The sequence below is a fragment of the Daphnia magna genome, linkage group LG6 (assembly GCF_020631705.1).
Source record: "Daphnia magna isolate NIES linkage group LG6, ASM2063170v1.1, whole genome shotgun sequence".
Taxonomy (NCBI): domain Eukaryota; kingdom Metazoa; phylum Arthropoda; class Branchiopoda; order Diplostraca; family Daphniidae; genus Daphnia; species Daphnia magna.
Genome location: NC_059187.1, coordinates 694,947 through 712,351, shown reverse-complemented (window position 1 = coordinate 712,351; position 17,405 = coordinate 694,947). Strand labels below are relative to the sequence as shown.

The 17,405-nt window shown below is 38.0% G+C and overlaps 2 protein-coding genes across 2 annotated transcripts; both read left to right on the top strand.

Moving 5' to 3' along the window:
* The first annotated feature begins 498 nt into the window (after positions 1–498).
* On the top strand, positions 499–9,144 carry LOC116924796 (nuclear pore membrane glycoprotein 210). The gene is made up of 20 exons (XM_032931344.2): positions 499–880; positions 1,888–2,021; positions 2,096–2,227; positions 2,287–2,531; positions 2,603–2,818; positions 2,895–3,068; positions 3,143–3,292; positions 3,353–3,679; positions 3,738–4,194; positions 4,257–4,450; positions 4,518–4,806; positions 4,864–5,120; positions 5,573–5,674; positions 5,735–5,821; positions 5,891–6,229; positions 6,287–7,090; positions 7,155–7,490; positions 7,572–8,249; positions 8,317–8,641; positions 8,706–9,144. Exons 1-20 carry the CDS (start codon positions 738–740, stop codon positions 8,945–8,947), a joined length of 5,631 nt encoding a protein of 1,876 aa, XP_032787235.2. The 5' UTR covers positions 499–737; the 3' UTR covers positions 8,948–9,144.
* Positions 9,145–11,049: 1,905 nt separating this feature from the next.
* On the top strand, positions 11,050–15,044 carry LOC116924804 (coactosin-like protein). The gene is made up of 5 exons (XM_032931357.2): positions 11,050–11,414; positions 12,931–13,010; positions 13,788–13,905; positions 14,020–14,142; positions 14,420–15,044. Exons 1-5 carry the CDS (start codon positions 11,361–11,363, stop codon positions 14,534–14,536), a joined length of 492 nt encoding a protein of 163 aa, XP_032787248.2. The 5' UTR covers positions 11,050–11,360; the 3' UTR covers positions 14,537–15,044.
* The last annotated feature ends 2,361 nt before the right edge of the window (positions 15,045–17,405 follow it).

Below are 17,405 nucleotides of genomic sequence, written 5' to 3'. Positions count from 1 at the left end.
GCTCTCTTATTCCTTTGTGCAACAAACTTGAAAAGCTCTTTGACTTGTCCACCTAAAACCCAGAAGAAAATGGGATCAAAGCTTCAAAATGTGGAGCTACATGTGTTTGCCAACATGATTTCTGCAAGTTCTTCGTTTTCTGGGGTCATTGAATCTATTCTACTAAGACAGCAGAGCATTCGACGAAGAGCTAATACAGTCGACGTCTACTGAAGGACAAAAATAGCATAGCTTCCGACCGGAAAAGCGGACAAGTCACTAGGACATAACGAATAAAAAGAGAAACAGTTGAAATTTGGAAGCCTTTGTAAGTAAAGAAAATGATAACGATAATCGAGTTCTTGATTAACGACGTTGAATTGAAGTACGATGCCGAAATTCAAGGCTATGCCTGACATTTTATTACATTTAGTTTTCCTTTTTGAAATAGATTTTTCCCCATTCGCTGCAAGTCGAAAATTCGGCATAAATAAATGCTGAAAATCGTCTCAGAAGTTGTAGTTCCCGTATTGCTGTAAGGTGTCGCTGCCTTGTCCTGTTTTCAACTTGAGGAATGGGAATTCATGGGGTCGCGGCAGTCGAGACGGTTGTGGTAGTGCGGCTGGCCTGAAATATCCAGCTCTCGAGCAAACAGCGCCACAAAAACACAGATAGCAGAATTCACAATACATTGTATCGGAATTGAAGTTTGAAATTTTAAAACGTTTGTGTGTTCTTATGAGTTACGAATTGTCACAATGATTCGGACTTTTCTATTGCTGCTTTTCGCAGCCCTCGCTGCACCGTCTAAACTAAACGTACCCCGTGTCCTATTACCAATCTCTACTAAAACACCGGTAAATTTCACGCTAGAAGTGTCTGACGGGGGTTGCTACACGTGGTAAGTTTACATGGGTAATTCTTACATGTTTACGTTCAGCAATACTTTTATTTGAACCTTGATTGGACATTTGATGCAGGGTTAGAAAATTTCTTTCACTGGTTATGAGCTCTTGAATATGCATTTGTCTTCCAAGACAGGACACTTTCTCGTATTTGATTGTCTACATTGCAAACAAGTGAATCATATAATGATTCAGTTTCTAGCCTAACTATGGTACCCAAATGAAAGTTTAGTTTGAGGTATTCTAAAATTTAATCGTTGTTTCTCTACTTTTTTCTTTGTATAGTAATGATGCCATCTTTCGTAACTGCTTGTGAAGTTAGAAGTGGGGTTATCTATATGCCTGTTTGATTTTACTTTTTTTTATTACCTATAATAATGTACTATGTTATTTATTCTAATGTAGCGATTGCAATGGGCAAGAGAAAATACTTTTAAAGAAATTTGATCATATTTTGTCACAACATTTCACTTGACCAATCAAAAGTTTTATATCTTTATGCATGGTATTGTATGCATTCTAAAACACACCAACAATCTTGTTTATTCTTTCTAAGAGCATCTTTATAGTTTGTTTCATTATTTTTTTAATCAAAGTCAAGTTTTCTCTATGTTTCTAATATGGCATAGAGTGATGTTGAAACAGTTCCTTAAGTTGAATAACTATTTGTCCTTCGAAATTTGCTTAGCTGTAAAAGAAAGTGCATCCGTTGTCAACCCCAAATAATTATTCAAAACGGAATCATTGGATGAATTATTACTGGTCGACATGTTGATTACGTTACGGGAGGAAGCACAAATTAATTAGTGAAGTGCGACAAGGGGTGGTAGTGCAATAAGGAAAACCAAGCGCTATGCTACTGGTAAAAGGAAAATTTCGTTTGAAATTTAGAAACATAATGTAGTATTGTCTTAATACAGTATCTCTGTACCGGAAGCAGTTATAGTAGCTAGTATATTCTTTTCTACTTTATTTATTACACAATGTTTCTTCCTTGGATTAGGTCTTCCTCACGGCCAGAAGCAATAAAAATCATCCCACTCCTTGACGATACCGGATGTTCAAGGAATGCTGTCGTTACCTCTGCAGGAACTTCATCTCATAAAACATCTGCAATTGTGTTGGCCCAAGAGATAAGTCAGTGACCGTTATGTTGAAATAGTTCGAAGTGATTTTTCTGATTCACTTTTGTCGATATTTGTTGCTGCTAGATACCGGAGAACTTCTTCGCTGTGATGTCATTCTCAATCACATCCGTACTATTCAAATTGCAATGAAAACTCGTGAACTTTTCATAGAAGACGCTCCTGAAGAGTTCTATGCTAGGGCGTCGGACGACCAAGGTATTGTTACCTTCTCAAAAATGAAAAATAAAAATAAATATATACATTATTGTACATAGGAAATGAATTTTCTAGCGTGGACGGTCTAGTATTCCGATGGACGTTCGAAGGTCATTCTACGGATCCTGAAACGGGAAATGAACCTGTGCTGCGTTGGGTACAATTTTCCGATTCTTCATACGAAGTAAAACCGTCTATTGCTGCCCTCGAGACACTTGGCTACCAGGGCCACGTTATTCTGATTGAAGGTTTACGTACGGGTTCCGCCAAAGTTTCGGTTCGGCTTGAAGATGAAATTTTCAAAGTAAAGAATATTTTATTTTATACGTTCTCTAACGAATAGTTAAAACGAAAAATGCCCGTGTCTTGATGCAGAATGTCCCTACTGTGGATGTGAACATTGTAGTGGTCGCAAACCTAGTGCTTGATCCTCCCGAACTTTATCTTCTTCCGGGAACTATCGTACCTTTACGCTTGAGTCAAATTCGACAAGGAAAAGCGGAAGTAATTTCTTTACCTTCGTCACAATATTTTCTTGAGGCCGATGACCCTAAAGTGAGCGCCACCGTCGATAATACCGGCTCCATACGGGTAAAGATACACACACACCAGCTTATTCGAATGCATTTGATTAGAAGCCATTATGTTGCATTATTTTTAACGACAGGCTTTGGGACTTGGATCTACTCACGTCCGCTTACGTGACAGGAACATGAAGGATCCCGATGTCAGCCACGCCCCGTACGTGATTGTCAATGTCGTTCACCCGCATCGTCTTTCATTAGCGCTGTTGCCTGAGCGAAGCTGGGCAACGTTTCTTGGCAGAAATCACGCAATTTTCGTAAATATTTTTGATATTACTTTACTCTTATCGAATGTCTAGCAGTTTTTTTTTTCTTCCTTACAACGTATTAGGTGGAATTGTTTGATGAACATGGCAATTTGATTCAGCCGAACGACGATCTCTCTGTAAATGTCAATGTTCCGCAATCCTTCACCGTGGACAAAGCTACTAAAAATGGCACTTACCATTCTGGCAAAGCTTCCCTACTTGGAGTACATAAGGTGACGAAAAGAAAACATGAATTTAAGCTAACCCTAATGTATTTTATTCGTGGTTTATAGGTTAAAGCGTCTTTACGTTCCATCAAGCTGATGGATGGCACTGAGCTTGAATTAAATCCGACATTAAAGACCAGTGCCGACCTGGAGATTTTTGAGAGCATAACCGTAACTCCTCCTATACAAGTACTTGCTTGGGATCCAATAACACAACCCCGACATGAGATCAAGTATAAGGCTGCTGGAGGTGTATCATCGCACCATTTCTCCTCGTCCAACACATCATTTGCAGCAGTTTCACAAGCTGGTCTAGCCAAAACTGTAGGCCAGGGTTGGTGTAATATTTCGGCCAATATTCCGAAATATCCGCATTTGCGTGGCGATGCTGCTGTACGTATTGGTTGTAAAGTTTGCCGAACAGTCCCGATTAATTATATTCTTTTTGCAGCTCTATGTTCTTCCTCCCTTCAATATGAGCATTTTGAATCACATAGTCGAAATTGAAGAAGGTAGTTCCATCAATGTACCCGTGGCCATGATGACCCGATTGCCTAACGGAGAGGAAATTGCATTCAATGACTGCTCGGACGTTTCTATTGGAATTGAGTTAAGTGATAAGAAGAATTTCCAAATTGGCCCTTTGGTCAAAGATACCCCAAAAATTAAGGGCTGCCGATCAATTCCCGTCCACGCTTCGGGCATATCAGTAACGAAATTGGCTCTCACATTTTCTGGCGACAATATGGCCGTGAAGGATAGCACAATTTTGGCGTCTTTTCGGAAACTCCGCCTTTTAGAACCGGTTAAAGAAAAAACTGTGTTAGCATTGGGATCTTCTCGACTGATTGTTTTTGAAGGTGGACCTTTACCTTGGATAAACAAACCATCAGGCCATTACCGTAAAAGTATGTTTTTCTGATTAATTTTATTTAAAAGTTTGTTGATTGCACATCACTTTTTAAAACAGTTGGCGTCAAGAATGAAACGGTTGCCTCTGTCGGTCAGTTGCAAGCCGTTACAGACAGTAGGCATATTCACAAAGACGTCTTTCAAGTGGAAGTATTCTGTCGTCAAAGTGGCGATACGGAAATCGTATATCGTGTTGGAAACATTGCCTCTGCTTCTAACATGTATCCAGTGCAAGCTTCGATACAAATTGAGGTACATCGTACACAAGATTTTAATTTTTTGGATGTTGTTAGTGAACATAATCATTTATAATTTCTAGGTTTCTTGTGCACATCCTGGTAAAATTTATTTGATGCCCGAAATACGATTTCCAGACGAAACTAGAGTTCCATGCACAATCGACACCACTACTCAAAGAGTAGCCACGCAATCTTATCTTGATTTAAAATTAATAACAGTGGTAAAAGATGAAAAGGGTCGCAAATTAGACAATTATTCCAGCGTAGAATTAGAATGGACTCTGTCACGTACGGAACTAGGACAACTTAATAAGGAAGGACTCTTGGTTGATACCGAAGAAGCAAATGGGTACCCAACGTTCGGGCGGAGTAAGTTCGTATAAATCGCAGTTGGTTCTCAGTGTAGTTCAATTATATCTTGCCTAGGCTATCGTATGTTGAAGCCTATTGGTAAAACTGGACCACTGGATGTGACGGTCCGAATTGTTGGATACAAGCCGGAAGTGCTGCGAATGTTGAATTTAATCGCCCAGCCTTTGCTGATTCAAGCTTCATCCCAAACCTCATTAGACGAAGAAGAGGAAGTCAGCGAAACGCTAACTAGCACGATTGATTTGATTCTTGTTGAAGATGTGAAAATAGCTTCTGTCGGAGAATCGCTTTACAACCATCCCAAAAATAAGGTATTCTTTTTTTCTTAACCATTTCTGGTTTATTGGGACATGCTAATTAATTTTCGGAATGTTTAGTTTTTCATTGATAGTATAACGACTTGCTTTGTTTGACCTTGTTGCAGGATGTTGCTGCATAACGTTATTAAATCAGCACACATTCTATTACATTCTTTAACTTCGTATTACATTATAGTTTTTTTTCCCCAATTGTGCATGCCTTTTACCAGTTAGACTGACTGGAAATACTTTACCTGCCCTTTTGGTTGAAGTAATTCTCTTGAAGGTTAAGGGTAATTTTTCTTAAATGGGCTGGCATGCGATGTTCTTTTTCATAATAGATTTCAAGTAAAAATGTTCAAAACAAAGAAAAATAGTTTATAATGGTCACCAACTTTTATGTCAAGTTCATGCATTCTTTCAACTTTCTTTTCCTCTCCTGCTTATTGCACTTTGTTTTATAGATGTTGCTGTATTTGACCGATGGATCTGGAAGCTTTCATTTGGATTATGAACCCAAACATATTGCTCACGTGGATTACAATGCTGTGAACCGATCCGTTTTGGTAAAGGACTTTAAATGCCTTAATTCTAGAATGTATTAAATAACCGATTCGGTGCATTAGGTATCTCCTTTAATGAACGGCGAATTGAGAATAACAGTGACTGACCAATGTTTGTGGACGCGTCAACCTGCTACTACCACGATTCAGGTAATTATTTTCATGTTCACCTGAAAATTCCTTTGAAATATTTCTGAATTCCAAACTCGATTGTAACAGGTTGTGGGCATTTCGCGTATCGAGTTGCAAGTGTCCGACAAAATTGAGCAGGGCAACAGTGTCCCGATGAACGTACAGTTGTTTGATACGTTAGGTCACCCCTTGGGAGCAAATGTGTTACATTTTGTGAAACTGCAACCCCAACTAGGATCTTCCATTGTTCGTGTCAAAGCCAGTGAAGGTTTACATCACACACTGGAGGGGGTGGCATTAGGTGAAACTACTGTTGCTTTCAGCTCGGCTGCCGTTCACAGTTCTGTCGTAAATGTCCAAGTGTTTGCTCCGTTGAAACTGAGTCCTCGGAACGTCACACTTGTTTTGGGAGCTACAATGCAAGTGGTTAGTATAATTTCGTCTATAATCGATATAGCATTACTGACTTTTTTTTTTTTTTAGGTGAGTTCCGGTGGACCACAGCCAGACGCTGTAGTCGAGTATACTCTTGAAAATGAACAAACCGCAACATGCACTTCAAATGGAATTGTTGATGCGATTCAACTTGGACGCACCAAACTGTTTGCTCGGGCAGTGGGTATTGATCGGCAAACAGGAAAACCACGAATCTATTCACAAGACCAGGTGGATGTCCATGTAGTACGTCTGTCAGGGATCCGCATTGTGGCTCCACTAACTCGTTTACGACAGGGCACTGAAATGCCTGTGTACCTTACGGGTCTTGATGACTTTGAAATACCGTTTGCCTTTGGAACCTGCAATCCTCCTCTTGTAGTTGAATGGCTTTTGACCGATCACCAATCGGGCCAAGTTTCAAGTCCTTACCAACATAGCGGCTTGAATCCTTTGTCAACTGGCAGTTACTTTGCGTCACGTTTTAGGGCGTTACAGCCGGGCCACACAACTTTGAAGGTTAAAGTTTCTTCCCGGCCATCTTCTGGTCAGCTGCAACATGCAGAACTGACAGATGAAATTTCGATTCAAGTCTATGAGTCACTACAGCTTATTAACCCCTACCCTACGACTGGTGACGTGATTGTTATGATGCCAAGTACCGAACTCAATTTGAGGACCAATCTGGATTCGGCGGCTTCCATTGAGTATACAGTAGGAGGATCGAATGACATAATCCATTCAGATAGCAAAGGAAATATTCGATCAGGTCGTTCTTTGGGCCATTCGTCACTCATTACAACGGCTGTTAACAATTACGGAGTAGCACAGTCTTTAAGCACGCTAGTGGAGGTGATTAACTATTACGTTTTGTTTCATATACAATTTTCAATCGTGTTTCTTGTTGGATTTTTAGGTTCGCTCTGTATCTTACATAATGTTGACGGCCGCTCCACTCTTGAATTTGGCACCGACAACTCATCTGTCCGACATACCACGAGGGTTTGACTTGGAGCTTCGTCTAAGCTACAGAGATGCTCTTGGACGCTCTTTCCATGGCGTACGCAATCAGCTAACGTTTCGTCCTAGCCGATTTGATTTGATTCGCCTCTCGTACGACCCAGACAATGCGACATTGATTGTACATGCTGACAAAGTTGGCCAAACTATTTTGCATTTATCCGATGAATTAAATCCAGGGCTTAAAGACTATCTTCGATTCGATGTGGCCGACGTGCTCCAACCTCAGCAAGTAAGAATATTTACATTTCAAACTTCCGGCTTGCTACGAACGCCACATTAAACATTTTTTTTTTTTTTTCTTTGAAAATAGGCTGACCTCGTATTAGGAGATGTGGTGTGTTTTTCAACCTATGTACTGCCATTGAGTGGAGGACGTAGCAAGTGGTCAGCAGACGTTAAAATGATTGACATAGACTCGGAAACAGGAGTGGCGATAGTGGTTGGAACGGGAACGAGTGAAGTGACTTACAGCATTTCTGAAAAACAAAGCACATCAACCGAAGTGACAACAGTCCCTATTTCTTCGCTACGTTTCGAAGAAACGTCGGAAAAGGCTATTACTGATGCACGGCGGGCTGGTCAGTTTTTCGCCCTGAGTCTACGTCTGGCTGGTAGCAGTCTCGTCGGAAACAATTGTAGCATTGAGGCTGTGACTCGTTTTACGCGTTCTCGTACACCACTTCTCACTTGTTCAGTTTCATTTGATATTGAAAGTGAAATCAATATCGAGGATATTTTCATTTCTAAAGCCGAATTTGATCCCAAAACGGGATTCTATCAGTGTGTTGTTAAAGCAGTAGGAAACCCAACTGTAGCGAGTAGCACATTGGACACTGATGTTGTGCTAAAAGCTCGGTTTTCTAATGTTGTTGCTCAAATGAAGATGCCTTTCTATCCTGCCGTGTTTGTTCAGACACCAGAAGTCCATGTTAGTGATCTCCAGCCTGCCTCACATCTTATTGTAACGGGGAAATCGAATGTTCTAAAGGTAAATTCCTCAGAAATTATTGTTTTTTTTAGCAAATGATGACCTTTTTATTTCGATTCGCTTATAGCAATTGGAGTTCATTAGTAGTGATAGTTCTGCTTTAAGCATTTACGGTCCTCAACACCCGTCGCCAACGAGTATCAAGATACCTGTTCGGTTCAACCCAGGGTATCTAAGCGAAAACAGTAGAACGTCTTTATCCATCACAATTCGGAGCCCTTTGTCAGGACAACAAGTAGAAATCCCGGTGAAAGTTAAATTATTCGGTGACCACGTTCAGTGCGTACCCGACGCAACATGGGTAAACGTATTAACTTCCGTGTGGCAGTTCGTCCAAGAAAGAGCACTTAGTGTCCTTTCTCTACTTGGGACCTGCGCAGCCATATATATAGGTAATTTAGGATCGTTCAGAATTTCATTTTAAACTTAACACAACTTGATCATTTCATTTTGAAGGTTATCGTTTCTTCGCCGGATGGTCCTCTTACCAAGTAACCTCAAATCCTGTCGCATTTCTACCACCCAAAGGGATTTCCGAGGTTCCGACATATGGTTCACCCTTTATTAAACGCGGACCGCAACTCTGGAGCGTGGATAATGAATCTCCGCTTCACAGCTCAGGGATTTACTCTCGGTCACACCACTCATCTCCTAGCACCTCTTCCCCTTTATTAAGTAGACGTCAATCGCCCTTCTAATTTTTTAAGTAGTGTTTAAGTTGTCCAATGTTTTTTTCCTATACAAAATGTGTTTTAATTTTGAACAGACATTCATGTGAAAATATTAGCAATTTTGTACTCTCCCAAGTCCATCAGTTACAGGAGATGAAGACAAGCAATACAGTTGTCCTAATTTAAATCCTTATTCTAAGAATAATACACAGTTTGGAATCATTCTTTTTCGAGAGTTTATTGAGGAAAATGTTGGATAATGTAAGCATTGTAAACAGGAAGTACAATAATTAAAGTATTTAATTAAATAGCATACATTTGCTGTTGATTAATTAAAATATCAGCTTATGTTGAGAGACTTGGGAGCAATATCTCCATAAAAGATATTCACTGATGAGATATTTATGACTAGAATTTCAATTGATAAATATTACTTAAATATTTTTTTTGCCATATTTATTATTCAAATATCTTGTCCCCTGGGTAAGCTGTGCACATGTGTTAGTAAAATGGCAAGATAGGAGAAGCAGATTACGTGGATTCACTTTCCATGCGAATCTCATGAAAATTGAAGAGTACATCAACAAAGCTGGAAAAAAGGGAATCTCTTCCTTTAAACATATCAAAAACAATTGGAAATTAAGAAGCAAGGTTACCAAATGTCATTTTTCCACTGATCAAATTAACATCTTTTTGAGTATCTGCAATAGCAGCTATAGGAATTGACCAAGTTGCAAAGGGTCCCCAGAAATGGGTACTGAAAAGTTAAAAGGATAATTATCACCAGAGGGTATTTCAAGATGATGTTATATGATAGTTAGTTATTTTTATGCTACACATTGGGAGTCAAATTACATCTATGCACTAAGTTTTTAGAGCTACAAAAACTCACAAGTTTGATCACTCCAATCAAATCAAAAGTGGGATTAAGTTTCTTTGTAGCTAATACTACAAGAATAACTTTGGGACCCACAATATTATTCACATTTTACAAAAATTACCTCATAAGCCAATCTCGTATTTCCTTACTGGACAAGTAATTTATGAGTCTTCTTGTAGCCATTTCTAAGCTGATTGTTTGCTTCCACCTGGTGTGAGCAACACTTCATTATTTTACTCTGATTTTAGCACATAGGTTTTAAACTGACCTTATTTCCTTCCAACAGTTGCATAACTAGGTACTCATCTTTCCAACAAAAATTTTTTTGTAGGAAATATCTTGAATGAACTTGAATTGTTGAATACAGAAACAATTAATTGTTTAAATTTTCATTCAAGAGCTTAAAATTCATATCACTATATTATATAGTAGCTTTTTCATACTAATCGCATCAAAAGCCTCATCAACGTGTTGTTTTAAAACTGACGTTATCTAATCATTTATTTTAAAAATCCTACAAAAAATGTATAAAAGAAAATATGGCAATAAGTAACATTAGAAGCTTGAACTATAAATTCGCTGACACTTCGGAAAAAAGTTGATTCTCGCATCTTTGCGCAGAATCCAAACTAAAATAAAGTACGCAAGTTCTGAAAATAACAAAATGTCAGTAGCAGAACACACAAACACTACCATGGCTAGAAAACAAAGGCCTATCATACCGACTGATTAGATTAATATAGAAAATATAAATTCTAGAAAGAAAGACTCTGCCACTGCAGAGCCACTGGAGGAGTACCATGTACGCGAGTACGGCAATCAGGTGATCAACCTCTGGTGTGTGTTGTATGAAGCTGGTTCTCTGCGAAGGGAGAAAACGGAATCTAACCGTGCATGTCCGTGTATTTGAATCGTTCGGTAGATCCTTTTTTAAAAAAGTAATTGGCTGTAAAAAATAAAAAAATTATAAGTCTTTTTAAAGAATTCTATGCATTATCAACGTTATTTAGAAAGTGAAAACACTATAGTTATTGTCGATTCCAGGAAAGTTCAATCAGAAATTAAAAACAAAAATAAAGCTATTTTTTAAAACCGAGCTCACAGGACTCGATCTGAATAGCAAACGGAAATATTCTTATACTAAAAATCTTCGTTTCGTTTGCAAAAACAAAACAAAACAAATCTCGTTTGCAACATTCTGCAATTTAGACTGCCTTTAGGCTATTTCATACCCATACGTTTCAAGTCAGCTGGCATACACGTTTTAGGCGTACCTTTCAGATGGTCGCTAAAACTAGCTCTCGTAAAACCCATTATAACTCTGTCATCTCTCGTATTCCAGTCCTGAACATCTCTTAGTCTCTTTGCTTGAACCATCGTGTTCACGAATTGGATCGACCAACATCTTCCGTGTGTTATAGCATCTTGGGGCTTTTACGGTTTCATTCGTTTATTCTCCTCTCAATTGCCTTTTCGTTGAACATCAGTATAGTCACGAGTGTTTTCAGTTTGCTGTACCGGTTACGAAGAAAAAAGGGCACGTGTAGCACACTTGACTGCATGTCCGCCATGTTCAGCAGAGAAAATAACACGCGAGTTAGTCTTCGCAACAAGGTAAATAGCATTTAAATTGTTATAATTGAATAGCTCGTGTTTCTTTTATTGAAGTATGGCGTTTTGTGTCTAACTTTGAAGCAATTTGAGATTGAAATTTGAGATTGTGGAGTTTAGGCTGATCACGAGGTGAAAGCAATTTTTTAAACGAAAATACCCGAATTTGCAATAGAGGTAGATGAGTGCACGAGAGAAAATGGGAAGAACAATGGGCTCGTGGTGTCTTAATAGACGCTCTTAGGCGCCATAATGGCCGCCATTGCTAGGCCGCTACGGATGTCTAAATTTTACTAGGCTGTATGCCATTACGAAATGGGTTAAGGATTTTTCTTTTCAGTCGGCCATGTTGGAGTATGGGTTCAATGATTATAATTGTTTCTCATAAATAGTCGTGAGTGGTAGTTTTCAGTTGCGTTATTAGCAAAAGCTTGCTCTAACAGTTTTTCAGTATCGTACACAACATTTTTATTTAGTTGCTAGTTCAAATGGGAGCATGTGAATCGAGGGGATCGAGAGTAACAGAAAATTTACCGACTTGTATGTATTCACTAAAAGTTTTATTACTTGACGAACTTTTAAAAAGGGAAGTTTATTGTGTTGAACAACATGTCGTTAGTTTCGCCTTTCTTGTGTATCGTGCTCATTCTATGTTTCCCGTTCCTTGGACTGATTATGGGCTATCAATCTCCATTTTTGATTTGACCACTATTAATGGACTATATTGTGTAGATATCAGGGAAATTTGTTGTTTTCTTTTCTGCAAAAAAATTCTGATCAAGTCAAACCGTAACCTTATCCTTTCTATAAATTTAGGCAATTACACCATTCATCGGTAACAATGCACAAATTTCTTGAATTCGTTTTCAAATTCTCCCTTTTCGTCTATTGCCGTCACATTTCGCAGACTTCGGTGCAGTTGCTGAGGTGGTCCACCCATATCCCTAGTGATACCAGCACCGTCGCAGTTTAATGTCACGTTTTGTCGTCGAGTTAGATTAATGAGTAATTTCTGTGTATGTACTCTGAGTCCCAGACTATTTCCTGAACAAAACTCCGCTAGTCCAACTAACTACTTCTACGATGTTTTTTATTTTTATTTTTTTTTCTTTGTAGACCGGCTATCGTTGTAGTCGTGACTCGTTTTGTTAGACATCCGCTTCTGCGTGAGCTAATCTACTCCGGTAGTTGTGACAGCCATTACTCTTGCTTGCTGGATATCCTGGTTTTATTAACGTACAACTGTTACGGTAGTCCTGCTTTTATTAACTGAAGATGCGAGTCTCACTAACCCGGTTTTCTTTTTTGGGTTGAACCTAATACAATCTGATTAAAGGTGTAACAGTAAAAGGGACGTGCACGACTTTGTGCAGCTTGAAGTATACGTAACGTACATTGTAGGGATAGACAACACTACTTCGCTGAATTTATGCTTACTACATTCCATTTCGAGTTGATTGTTTCGTTAAATACCTTCATATCTAATATTTGTATCATTGTCTTTCTACTATCTTTTCAGACCCTGGAGACACACATCGATCGCCAGAGTGTTCGGGAGTCTTACAATGATGTCCGCTCCGATTTCTCCGAGACGAATTGGTATTTTATTCCATTTTAAATTATTCCTCTGCTTGAATTTTATCTTCCCTATATTCATTACGCTGTGGATGCATACTCGTTAACTGCCGTCTAGTTTTTTCCGAGTCGATTTAAGCCCAACAGATTACATATCGTAGGTTAACCTGTGAAGAAAGAGGACCGAAGCCGGTTGAAGTTCGTGATATAATTTTTTAATCACACCAGTTTGGCAAGGAATTTTATTGAGATAGATTTATTCGTGATGAAACTGTTTTTTCTTTCTCGGTGAAGTCTTAGTCAGCAATCTGGTTTTAAACTAACCGTTTCTAACCAGTATCAATCCCTTCTTCCGCAAAAAGAATTAAATTAGTTTAATCTTGTTTTTGTCTGATTTACCTGTTTTATATTCTTTGGTGGTCTATCCTTATATTTTCACCGAAATCAGATGTGGTGATCAGTGAGTCCAAAGTCAACTTACCCTTATACTTGCTATATATTAGCATTTATACTGTCCTTCGGAGCGATCTACTCATTTGGGACAAAGAGTAGAACTTCACTGATTGATCGCCATCCAAGCTTAACCTTTAACGACTCTCTTTCTACGTCTCACAAACCTCATTTTATTTGAGTTAATCAATTTTCTAAAGACCCGTATACCGTGAGTTGGTTGAATTCGTTTCTTCTAAATTTAAGTTGTTTTCCCTTATCGATGTTTCCAAAAGAAAAATCATGTTGATATGTATTTTTTTCTTTTGTGTGTTTACTATCACTGAACTAATTTTTTAAAATCTTAAATAGGGCTGTTTTCCAATTTGAGGGCAACCAAATCTGCAGTAAGTCGGTGGGAAGCGATTTCGCCGACTTTCGAACTCAATTCGTCGACGATGAACGGGCTTTTGGTTTTGTTCGTATTCAGGTAATTTATGATGTAATGATTATTTATTATTGCTTTTGCAGCTGTCCGCTGCAGTCCATTTATAGGGATTTCGGGGTACTGATCTCTGGCATTTTTTCCCCGATTGAATTTCAGAGCGGTGACGAAATGAGCAAGCGAACCAAATTTCTGTTTGTAACTTGGCTGGGACCCAACGTCAGCACAATGAAGCGCGCCCGTCTCAGCAGCGACAAGGCCCTCGTCAAAGAAATTATAATGGTATTAATTAATTGAACGATCGTTTGGGTTGTTAGAGATTAATAAGACAGTTGAAATAGTCGATGATATAGCTCAGCTTGATGAGAAAGAACCTAAGCAAAGATCACAATGTTTTTTCTTTTTACCTTTTAATTGTTACTGGATTATGATACTTTTTTTATTGTACCAGTTGGAGTTTTTAGGTTTCCTTTCATTAATGCTTCCTTGATCAACCGCAAATGCTTGCGGCATGAGTTGTGCAATCAATGTTTTGCTTATGCCTTTTTTCTTCATACAGAATTTTGCCGTCGAGTTGCAAATAGAGACGCCTGATGAGTTGAACTATGATTTTTTCCGCGAGGCCGTCCACAAAGCCGGTGGTGCCAATTACGGTACCGGTGTCCGAGAACTGTAATTCATTAGTTTTCTTCATCACGGTTTTGCCACCTGTCACCTTGATTGTCACTAGTCTTGATGGACTCGCAGAGGCGAAGCGGCATGAGCTCTAACTTTAATTCTACTCTGTAAACATTTCGGTTCCAATTTATCCGTTCTTTTCTGTGTTAGTACGAGGTGGATGCAATCAGTGTTGTTTACTTGAGGTTCCGGTTATGGTCCTTTTAGCTCCCAATATATTACTTATAAAAGAAAACCCAACAAATTAAATATCATATGAAATGAGAAGCTCTGATTCAAATTTGTAAATTTTATAGTGGAATTTTTCTAATTGTCCACTTACAGAATGATAACTTGATCCGCTGTCTTTGCTATTTTTTATTTATATATTTCGCGCATGATCCATTTGGAAGTCTACGGTTCAATTTCTTTTTGAATATCCTTCCACTTTTTTGTACCCTCCATTCGAGTATGTTTCTCTATTGTCGGTACAGTAAATTTTCGGATATACACGTCCTCATTGAAAATTATGTGTTCATCGTGATCGATTGGATACGGAAGTACGGAACGCTGTTTGACCCACATTTTTTTTTAAAGACAATTATTGTTCATAAGTTTACCCTTTTTTTCAGTAACTCCGCCGCTAGATGACATCTCGATTTTCGAGCAATCAGCTAGAATTTCATGATTAGCAGAGCTATTATTAACGCCATGAAGAAGATTCTTGTTTTAAACAAGACTCCAACTTCCTCTCATTCTGACGTTATAGAAATCTATGACCGTCGAAGAACCTTTTCAGGGATGCCTGAAGATAAAAAATATGAATAATTTACTCCTAAAAATACCGTTTGATGTGTGATAGGGACGCATGTAAAGAGACGCAATCGACATACTTGTGGAATTTTGAATCCAAATCGTGTATTTTCCTCAAAAATGTTTAGTTTTTTTAATTAATAAATAAAAGAAATATAAAGTCGTGCTTAAAAACAAACCCGACTTTTTGGACTAAAACATGTTAAATCGCTATATCTTAAAAATATTGTTCGGTATTGGTCGACTGCACTTGTTAAAAGCCTCAAAACTACGGATAATAGCCACATAATTCACACTCTAGAAATATAATTAACGAGTTCACATCAGTGCTATTCACGTCTTAAAAAAGCAAGATTTGCAATTTCTGTTAGAATTCACATTTTTTGTGTGTGTTATTAATTGGAAAACAAGATGACGCTGCTGCGCCACTGTATTTGTTTGGTGATAAAGTGGGACTAGTGAAACCTGTGTTAGAAAGTTTTTGTTAAATGTGCCATATTCCAATGGAAAATTCGAGAAAATCTAATGGTGCGCTATCAACTATTAAGTGTTTTCATCCTCGTGTGTGTTTTGGTAGTGAAGCACATCAAATGGTTAGTTTTTTATGTAACGGGTCTTGTCTTCACCTATGTCAACTGTCAAACCTAAAGAATATTAGCATGGTATAATAGGTTGAGAAGGTACCTCCACTCTGAGAGGAGTCTCCTACCCCGATGTGGCCCCGATTTCAGGACGTATGGTGGCGCTAGTTGCCAGAGTAGGCCGACTTTACATGGGAACGATAGGGAATATGAACGTATTTTCAATTCTGTTAAGTAGGAAATGAAATTTTTTCAATAATTTATTTTTTTTATTTTTTGAAATATTTTTAGCCACATAGTTCACTTTTTTATATAACGATATGTTAAATACAATATTTTTAAACAATTTATATGGGTTCGCTTTGCGGTTTTCCAGCAACAGCTGGTTTGCTAGAGTTCGCGGGGGGTATAAAAAGGATAAAGGGGAAAAAATTCTGATAACGAGCAGAAACCATGGCAACCAAGCAGAGGAACTATGTTAGCCGCCATTTTTTCAATTTACGTTTGTTTTTATTTTGTGAAAACCACATCGACGAAATATCGGTAATTATAATCAAACAACACTTAGATTCAGAATTGAATGAAAATCACGGAAATCAGGTTTATTTTTCTATTGGTCTTATAGTTTTTCATTTACATGTTAAAAACCATAAATGAAGTTGGTGCGCTAACAGAACTGTTTTCGTTAATTTTTTAAACGGCTAGTCTAAAGAGAAAACCAATGACTAAATCGAAATCAGCGTTCAATTTCGATTATGCCGTCTGATTTTTGGAGAATTTCAAGAGATGTCATTTTTGGCCGATTTTGACAAAAGTGGAAAGGCTATACCCTTCCCACTTTTTCATTTTTGGCCAAATTTCAAATTTGGCTTAAAATACATGATTTAGATTCAGAATTGAATGAAAATCACGGAAATCAGGTTTATTTTTCTATTGGTCTTATAGTTTTTCATTTACATGTTAAAAACCATAAATGAAGTTGGTGCGCTAACAGAACTGTTTTCGTTAATTTTTTAAACGGCTAATCTAAAGAGAAAACCAATGACTAAATCGAAATCAGCGTTCAAGTCCGATTACACCGTCAGATTTTTGGAGAATTTCAAGAGATGTCATTTTTGGCCGATTTTGACAAAAGTGGAAAGGCTATACCCTTCCCACTTTTTCATTTTTGACCAAATTTCAAATTTGGCTTAAAATACATGATTTAGATTCAGAATTGAATGAAAATCACGGAAATCAGGTTTATTTTTCTATTGGTCTTATAGTTTTTTATTTACATGTTAAAAACCATAAATGAAGTTGGTGCGCTAACAGAACTGTTTTCGTTAATTTTTTAAACGGCTAGTCTAAAGAGAAAACCAATGACTAAATCGAAATCAGCGTTCAAGTTCGATTATGCCGTCTGATTTTTGGAGAATTTCAAGAGATGTCATTTTTGGCCGATTTTGACAAAAGTGGAAAGGCTATACCCTTCCCACTTTTTCATTTTTGGCC